The sequence below is a fragment of the Solanum tuberosum genome, unplaced genomic scaffold, assembly GCF_000226075.1.
Source record: "Solanum tuberosum cultivar DM 1-3 516 R44 unplaced genomic scaffold, SolTub_3.0 scf00367, whole genome shotgun sequence".
NCBI lineage: Eukaryota > Viridiplantae > Streptophyta > Magnoliopsida > Solanales > Solanaceae > Solanum > Solanum tuberosum.
The window spans coordinates 290,422-299,095 of record NW_006239293.1 but is presented as its reverse complement, the minus strand read 5'-3'; the positions used below and the strand labels follow the sequence as shown (position 1 = coordinate 299,095).

The following is an 8,674-nucleotide window of genomic DNA, read 5'->3' as shown; positions in this document are numbered from 1 at the left end:
TTCTACACTGTAGAGTCACAGGTCAACTATGGTCTCTGTTTTTGAGGCTCACTGGTAACAGCTGGACGATGCCAGAACATACTGCTGACCTGTTGAGTTGCTGGATCAGGAGAGGAGGCAGTAAAAGCCAAAAAAAATGGTGGAGAATTATTCCAGCTTGCATATGGTGGTCAGTATGGAAGGAAAGAAATGGAAGATGCTATGAGAACAAATCAAACTCCATACAGAAAGTCAAAGAAAATTGCATTGCATATTTGTATTTTTGGTGTAAACAGGAATGTATAGAGGAGGTAGAGCAACTAGTAGATATGTTAGGATCTTTGTAATTAGCCTTCCTAGCCCCTCTATGTACGAATTTTTGGAGGTCACCAGCATAGCCTTAATGCTGAGGAATACAACATTACTAATTTCAAAAAAAAAAAAAAAGGTTTTAGGTTAAGCATGACTTACATAGAGTACCAAGAGTGCATGTTCAGTTATGATATGCATGAGGCAAAGGTGGAGGTGAAGATCGATAAACAAGTCATTCCCATGAGAGGATGCTAATGTATCTTGGGTCTATAATCCAAAAACGAGGAGATAGTGATGACATTGCACATCGTATTGAAGCGGGTGGTTGTAATGGAGGCTCGTGTTTGGGGTATTATGTGATGAGAATGTGTCACGAAGGCTTAAAGAGGTAAGTTCTAGAAAGTGGTGGTTCGACCTACTTTATTGCATGGGGCAGAGTGCCGACCAGTCAAGGTGTGCGTTCTTCAGAAGATGAAGGTGTCAGAGAAGAGATGAAAATGCTCTGATGGATGGTGTGGACATGCTAGGAGAGATAAGATTAGGAATAAAGTTATACATGACAAGGTGGGAGTGGCCTCTGAGATGTGGGAAGCAAACATGAGATCGTTTGGGCATACACTGAGAAGGTGTGCTAATGTACCAATGAGGAGGTGTGAGAGGTCGACTATAGCAAGTTTAAGGAGAGGTATAGGTAGGTCGAAATTTTTTTGAGGGAGGTGATTTGATCGGATATGATCCATTTTCAGCTTATTTAGGACATACCCTAGATAGAAAGGTGTGGAGGTTGAGGATTAAGTTGTGCCTTTAGATTAAATTAGAGAAGATTGAGGGCATGGAATATTGTTCCATTAACTATTATATGGGTTCTAGGGAAAGAAAGGAACGTGAGGGCATTTGAAGGGGTTGAGAATGTTGTTTTAAAACTACACAATAGTCACTTGTTTCTAGTTTCTTTTTGGTGTACCCATGAAGTTCCTACGTGAATATATTATTGGGTTTCCTTTTGTAGAGAACTATATTGCGATGTAGGTTCTCTACTTCTTTGGTCTTATATATGGGTTTCCCCCATCATTAATAAAAATATTTACTTTATAAAAAAAACCATATTTTTAATTTTAACTGTCTTGGCCTTCATATAGAAAATTAACCAAATGTAGTCATGGGTCGCCGGTCGCCCTTTGAGCTTCAAAACTAGATCACACTTTCTATATCAAAGGAAATCTAAATTGAAGTTTACACTGTTGCATAGGAGCGGGGGTTTTACCCTGTGCGCACCCAAAGGGTAGCGGCTGCGGGTTTCCCTTGTCATCAAAAAAAAAAAAAAAACTCTTCTGGGTAAAAGATTTATTTTTTCCACTGATAACTGAAGTTTTAACCTTTTTAAACAGGGAATTGCAAAAGACTATCTTCCTTTTTCCTCTATCTGCACAATATAAGGCCTTTCCTTTTCTCAGTTTCCATCCTGTAAATGTTAATTCAGCTGAAGGTTTTCCTCAAAAATACCAGGCTACCAGCATATTTTTTTTGATGACCTGGCTACCAGCCAACACGTACACAGAGGTTCACTGATACTGCAATGGATGTAGTTCTGTAGATAATCTTGTAACAGGCTAAGTTGCCTGGACCCTTCATTTTTGCTGCCGCACCCGTGTCGACACGAGACGGGATGTGGGATACGTGTGGGGATTTGGACAACCCACATCGGATACTTTGACCAAAGTCCATAGAAAAATTTGGGGGAAAATTGAGATTTTGATAAAATATTAAAATAGATTTAAGACATGAGAAATGGCATACCTCAAGTATTATAGTCCTTTTGCCTCTTTTTTAAGCTTTCCCTCTTGGTCAATATTCGTTGCTTCATGTTTCAAGCCAAACAGAGAGAAACTAAGAATTAAAGCGGTTGTGTTCTGACTTTTGGTAGACAGTAGGAACGATTTGTAAGGAGAGTTGATGGAAGGCCTTGAAAGTCTTTCTTTTTCTTTTTTGAGGGGAAGAACCAGAGAGATTGAAAGAAGAAGTTGGGGGTTTTGGGAAAGACGACCTAGAAGATCTTTCAAAATTTAGAATATCTTTATAGCTCTATTTTATAATTTTGGATTTTTAGCCGAATCCCGGCATCCGTATACATACCTGGATCTGTACTCCTGAATCTTAAAATTTAGATTTTGCCGAATCCAACCCTTGGATTTGCATCCACGTCTGATACCTGCACCCTAGTCCGAGAAACTTAGGTAACAAGTCTTTTACTGCTTAAGCTTTGGAAATTGATTAGGCTGTTCATCATTGTATGCAGGGTACATGAGACCAAAACGCAAAATACTACTAAACTGTTCCACTTGTCACATCTTATATCTTTTCTAGCCCTTTGACGCTCAAGATGTTCTTTCTTTGTTGATTACAGAAGAAGAGAGATCTAGTCCAAAAGAAGCACAAGTAAAGGAGAAGAGACGTAAAAATACTACCTCAAAAAATGTTAGTATCTCATCTGCTACTCTGTTGGAACTTCTACTCCCAACTAGTATCTGGGAATCATGAGTAGCTACGTATTCTGAATTGTATTTTTCTCTTTCATTATACAAAATCAGTTGCATATAGTGAACTGCATGCCGATTTGTCCACAATCACTTGTACTAAATTTCTTCCCTCTCCTTGCTTCATAATGCGGGTGATGTCATTGCTTATCAATTCATGTTATGGACTCATGACATGAACGTTGAATAGCTGTGAAGTTAAATTTCTAATGCTCATCACCCACATGCTAATTCAATTGTATTCATATCTCTGAAGTAATCTTGACGAAGAGAATAACGGTAACGTGTTCTAAAGGGATCATGTCATTGTGAATTATATAATAGAATATTACAGTTTTAGCCTATTTTTCTATGGAACTTCATCTAGGAGTATGTGATTTTCTTAATCATGAAAGATTTCTCTTCGTCCAATGAAAAGTCTTGATTTTAAGGAGTTCATAACTTTGCTAGGAAGTTTCTGAGTTTCACCTTTCTGCTGACAAACTGGCTGAAGTGCCCTGGAATATTGATATATGTTCTCAAATTTAGGGGGGATGTTGTAGTCTTCAACTTTATGTGTGGATGTGATTTATTACTCGATGCATTACCTAGTAGTCATCTACTTGAAGCTTCATAAGATGATCAGAGTAACCAAAGTGAACAATGTCCACAATTTTTCTGTTGCTCCTCGAGATACATGTGGAAGGAATATGGAAGTTGGAACAATTATCCACAGTTTATTTTTGGTTTTACTTATTTTACTGGGTGATATGGGAAGATCTACGCTTTATTTTTATCCATTGTTTATATGATTTGGTTCTTCTAATATTCTGAGATCTATATGAAGATCTAGATTTTTAGTTTTTTTTGGTTGATTTGACCAGTAGAAGTGTACTTGCAGATCCCTGATCACCTTCTTCCTAAGGTGGCAATTGTTGGAAGACCGAACGTTGGTAAATCAGCGCTGTTTAATCGTCTTGTTGGGGTATTTTCTCTAAACTTGACTTGGTTTTTGATTACCACGAAATAAAACCTTGACAATCTTTATTAAATGGTCCAGTTCCGTTATATGAGATTTTTTCTTGCTCTGGATTTCTCTTCATGAAGCTTGGTTTATCTTCAACAGGGGAAGAAGGCCATTGTGGTAGATGAACCTGGGGTAACAAGGGATCGCTTGTATGGTAGATCATATTGGGGAAACTATGAATTTATGGTGGTGGATACAGGAGGTGTGCTTACTATTTCGAAATCACAGACTGATCTAGTAGAAGAATTAGCTGTCTCAACAACAATTGGAATGGAGGGCATTCCACTTGCTACCAGGGAGGCTGCTGTTGCTAGAATGCCTACTATGATTGAGAAACAAGCTACTGTGGCTGTTGAAGAGTCATCAGTCATTATATTCCTCGTCGATGGCCAGGTATATCCTTTAGTAGAGTTACTTGGATGCTGTTTTCTGAAAAATTAATTAGCAAAATAAATTGTGTGTTTGGTAACAGAGGAAAACATTTGCAGAAATTGTGTTTTCCTATTTTTCTTTGGATAGTTGCACTAAATACTTGGCAAAATATTATTCTAAGGAAAATGTTACCCTTAAATTAAGGGAAAATGATTTCCCTAAGGCCCAAGGGAAAACATCTTCCTTGATCCATAATTAAGAGTTGTGGTGGTGGCTGGCATGCCCTTAATGCTGAAGAATACAATTTACCAGTTTAAAAAAAAAAGAGTTTTGTCCCCTTTTTTTTTTTCAACTCACCCTCTACCCTCCCTCACTCTCTCTACCCCTTCTCCCACATCTACCGTCTACCCCCAACCCCTGATAAACCTCTCAATCAGAAGAGCTCATAACAATCTAGAAAATTTGAAGAATCAAATTTCTCTATTTGCTCTGGATCACTTGATACATCAGTTCGTTCATGAGAAGTTTTGAGGGAAGGAAAACTTGTCTGGAAAAAAAAGCAAAGAATTTGATGGAAGAATACTACTGATTCCATTATGCATCTTTTTATTCCTTGATTTGTGAACTAGACATAATTGGAAAGTCATATTGTTGACAGTTGTCAAAAGTTCTCAGAAAATTTTCTAGGTCTGGATCATCTCATGTATCTTGCAGTTAACAGAAGTAAAGTGTATAACATGTGGATATTGTACCTATATTTGTTGTCATATTCTGATTATGAGACATTCCCTTATCCTTGTTAGTGGTGAAAGTGTAGCTTAATATGGTCAGAAAGAGTAACAAATTTTAAACAGGCAGGTCTAAATGCTGCTGATGTGGAGATAGCAGATTGGCTACGCAAGCACTACTCAGACAAATGCATTATTCTTGCTGTAAATAAGTGTGAATCTCCGCGCAAAGGAATCACACAAGCATCAGAGTTTTGGTCTTTGGGGTGAGCTGATTATTCTGACTGTACTTGTAGTTAGAAAATTCATCATGGTTGCAGTTCTGTTTCTTTTTCTTGTCTTTTTGAGTCGTTTTTAGTATATGAGGGATTTATTAAGAGAAAATGTAACTGATCAAACAGTGAAAAAAAATCCTCATTGTTAAATTAGGTCTTAGGCCTAACTCACACCCCAAAAGCTAGCTCAAAGGGAGGAGGATTGCCCAAGCCTTATAAGAAGTCCACCCATCTCATTAACCACCGATATGGGACTTCTGTCATTCTTTAACACCCCACCTCACGCCCAGTGCTTAGCATCTGGTGCGTGGGCAATTTTGATTTTGGGGGCCCCAACATCGGGTGAGACGGGCCCTGCTCTGATACCATGTTAAATTAGGTCTTAGGCCTAACTCACACCCCAAAAGCTAGCTCAAAGGGAGGAGGATTGCCCAAGCCTTATAAGAAGTCCACCCATCTCATTAACCACCGATGTGGGACTTTTGTCATTCTTTAACACTCATAAAAGCAAATATAAATCCTACTCAAGAGAGATTCAGAGATCTATCATTATACTCCAAGAGTTGGTGGTCTAGTCTTTAGATCCCTTCTTTGGATCAGAATGACTGGAGAATTTTCAAAGGCTATGGTATATATTTAAAGAGAGAACAGTATAAACCTACTATATGTGTGAAGTGTGACAACCAACTTAGTGTCCAATGTACTTCCATTAGATTAGGAATTTGGTTGTGGTTTATGGCATCAATATCACTTAAGTCTTAATAGAGCCAAGATAATTTGTATCTTGTGGACGTTTTCCATTTCTAATAAATGAATATACAACCTCCATAGTTATTGGTGATATTTATACCGGCTTCCTGTGGTTGAGGTAGGTCAATGCAAATGGAAAAAGTTTGTGCTCCTTTATCATGTGGTAATGAATTTCTCTTTTATCTGTTTCTGTGCTTTTCTTAATTAGCAAGTCTGTTGCATTTTTTCTTTTGAGCTTTTCAGAAACTAATTTTTCTTTTCGCTATTATTTTTTAAACTATGTTGCTCAAATCCTCCAATGTGCTGCAGCACCTGTGTCGAATCCTAAATAGTTTTTGGAGGACCCGACAGGATGACACACATCTGGTGGCACTTTTGAAGGATCCAAGCAACATAGTTTTTAGATCCAGGGACTTTGAGTTGTTCTGTATAAATAAATGTGGTGACTTCATGATTGCTGTTTAAAATGTTCCTTTTGTTTTATCTTATAGAAAATGTTCCTTTGTTTGATTTATCAGGTTTGACCCCTTTCCAATATCTGCTTTATCTGGAACTGGAACTGGAGAGCTTCTAGATCTTGTTTGTGCAGGGATAGAGAAAGTTGAGGTACTTTTTCATCTTCGTGGAGATTAGGTTTCCTTTTGCTTAGATCAGTATAATCTCTCAGTGGTTACGTCTCTGAGGAATATTTCTATGCTTTATTTCCAGAATGTATACACGGGAGTAGGTTAAGTTATATATTCCAGTTATGATTAAACTATAAAAGCCACAAAACAAAGTTGGCCCCTGTTGAAATTTTATGTAAAGAATCTGAAAACATAATGCATAGTATAAATCTGTATAGCTATTGGTGGTAGAAGCCTCAGTTTTGCTCAGAGACTGGATGGATCTTGAAGATCTGATGTTTCAGTGGACGGGCGTAGCTTTCCCCCTTTTGCTTCTTCTTTAGATTGTTTCTATTGTGTTCTTTGTTTTTGTTTTTCCTTTTCATTTGTTTTTTGTTTTTTGTGAACTTTGTTATTGTTTTGAAATAAATGGTGGCGGGTGGCCTTTGCCACACTTAGTTAAAAAAAAAAGTATAGCTATTGGAGGTCTGAAACAGATTAGAGTTCTTCAGTTGTATATCAAACTTCTAAAATGATTAAGAAAAGAAATGTAAAGTCTATGGGGTCGATAGACGAAAAAGTAATTGCTTAAAGGGGGCATGAGTTATTGCTATAGAAGATGGGAGCCTCATGACAGCCAAAAATATCTTCTTCTCTTCAGCTCCTCCAAGTCAAGGCTTCAGAAGAGTTGATTTTTTCACGATAAAATGAAATATCCAAGGAAAGAACTGGGGAGTACATGTCCTGGACTTCCTCTTAGTAACATAATGCATAGGATTTCTGTTTTATTTATTTTTTGAGAAAAGGTAACAATGAAGTGCAAAAGAAACTAGTTCTGGAATTTGTTATAGTTGTTTCTTTTATTTGCCTTTTCCCATTAACTTTTTATTCCTCCTTCATCATCTTGATCCCTTTTCATTTAATACTATTGTTGTACCTATCAAAAAGAAAAAGAAACATTCAAGGAGAGTTACATTCCTCGTTAGATGTATAGTAGGGAGAGGGAACATTTATTTAGTTGTATAAGAAAAGTAGAAACACAAAATTGCTCTTATGCCCGAGTAGTCTTTCTCCTCTCTATGTAAAGCAATATGCCTTTCTTACGATAGCATCCGATATTTGCTGAGATTGGAGGGCTTTATAAATTTGATGCAACTTTTTCTTAGGGAGAGGTCAAGTTAAATTTCAGTTATTCAGTATACCCTTCTCTATCAATAAAATTTACTTTTTCTTTTCTATACACGTAAATACCATATATTCACACACACATATATCAGAAATGTAAGGTAAGGCGTTTTATAATAAACCCAATGTGATATGATTCTTCCCCTAGCCCCCTGCATAGCAGAAGCTTAGTGCACTAGGCTATCCTTCATGTGTGTGTGTGTACATATATATAAAATGACAGCCACAGGTGGCTACCCTACATATTTGTAGTAGGTTAGCATTGTACCCTGTTTTTGCTTCATATTTTTGCCCTTCTAAACACATTATCATCTTTTTAATACCAGGGACTTTTCTATCATTCCAATAAAAAATCCAAAAATCTTCCTTCATACTCAGACAGGTCGTCTCTGTTCATTCTTCCTTTTTCCTTTTAAATTCCCCACTGGTGAATCACCCTCACTATTTCTTTTTTTCCAGCGACTGTGCATCTCTATTTCTTTCTTCGGTGACTCCTTTCTATTAGCAACTGCGCTCATTTACTTTTCCATTATTTACTGTTAAAGCAAACGAAATGAGAAAGGTCTCAAGACATTTCTACAATGTTGTCAGCAGTGTAAATTGCTCCCATCAATGGAGTAATGGTGGAATAACAAGACCTATCTCCCTCACCCTGAGTTTCAATTATGATTTGATTTTGTTTCATATCTTCTATTCTCCCTAAAGCTTGACAATAAATCCTAGGAAATCTAAGACATTCACATAAAATATCAAGGGTGAAGATTTCAGTGTGTAGTTTTTGTGGAAACCATCTGAATAGGAAGAAATGAATAGAAAGCAAAAATTCTAAGAAAAAGAAAAGATTCAAGTCTCCAGTTTCACACTTTGCAGAGATGGGGGAGAGAAAAAGGTGAGAGAGAGAGGGGGTGGGGGGGGGGGGGAGCCGTTG

The 8,674-nt window shown here is 37.3% G+C and overlaps 1 protein-coding gene across 1 annotated transcript in view; it reads left to right on the top strand.

Moving 5' to 3' along the window:
- Nucleotides 1–8,674, top strand: part of LOC102597805 (GTPase Der) — a 22,564-nt gene that overhangs the window by 8,152 nt on the left and 5,738 nt on the right. The window contains exons 2-6 of the mRNA XM_006361686.2: nt 2,696–2,766; nt 3,706–3,789; nt 3,931–4,224; nt 5,058–5,197; nt 6,475–6,562. Of these exons, the coding sequence (XP_006361748.1) occupies nt 2,696–2,766; nt 3,706–3,789; nt 3,931–4,224; nt 5,058–5,197; nt 6,475–6,562 (677 nt within the window). The remainder of the gene's footprint in view (nt 1–2,695; nt 2,767–3,705; nt 3,790–3,930; nt 4,225–5,057; nt 5,198–6,474; nt 6,563–8,674) is intronic.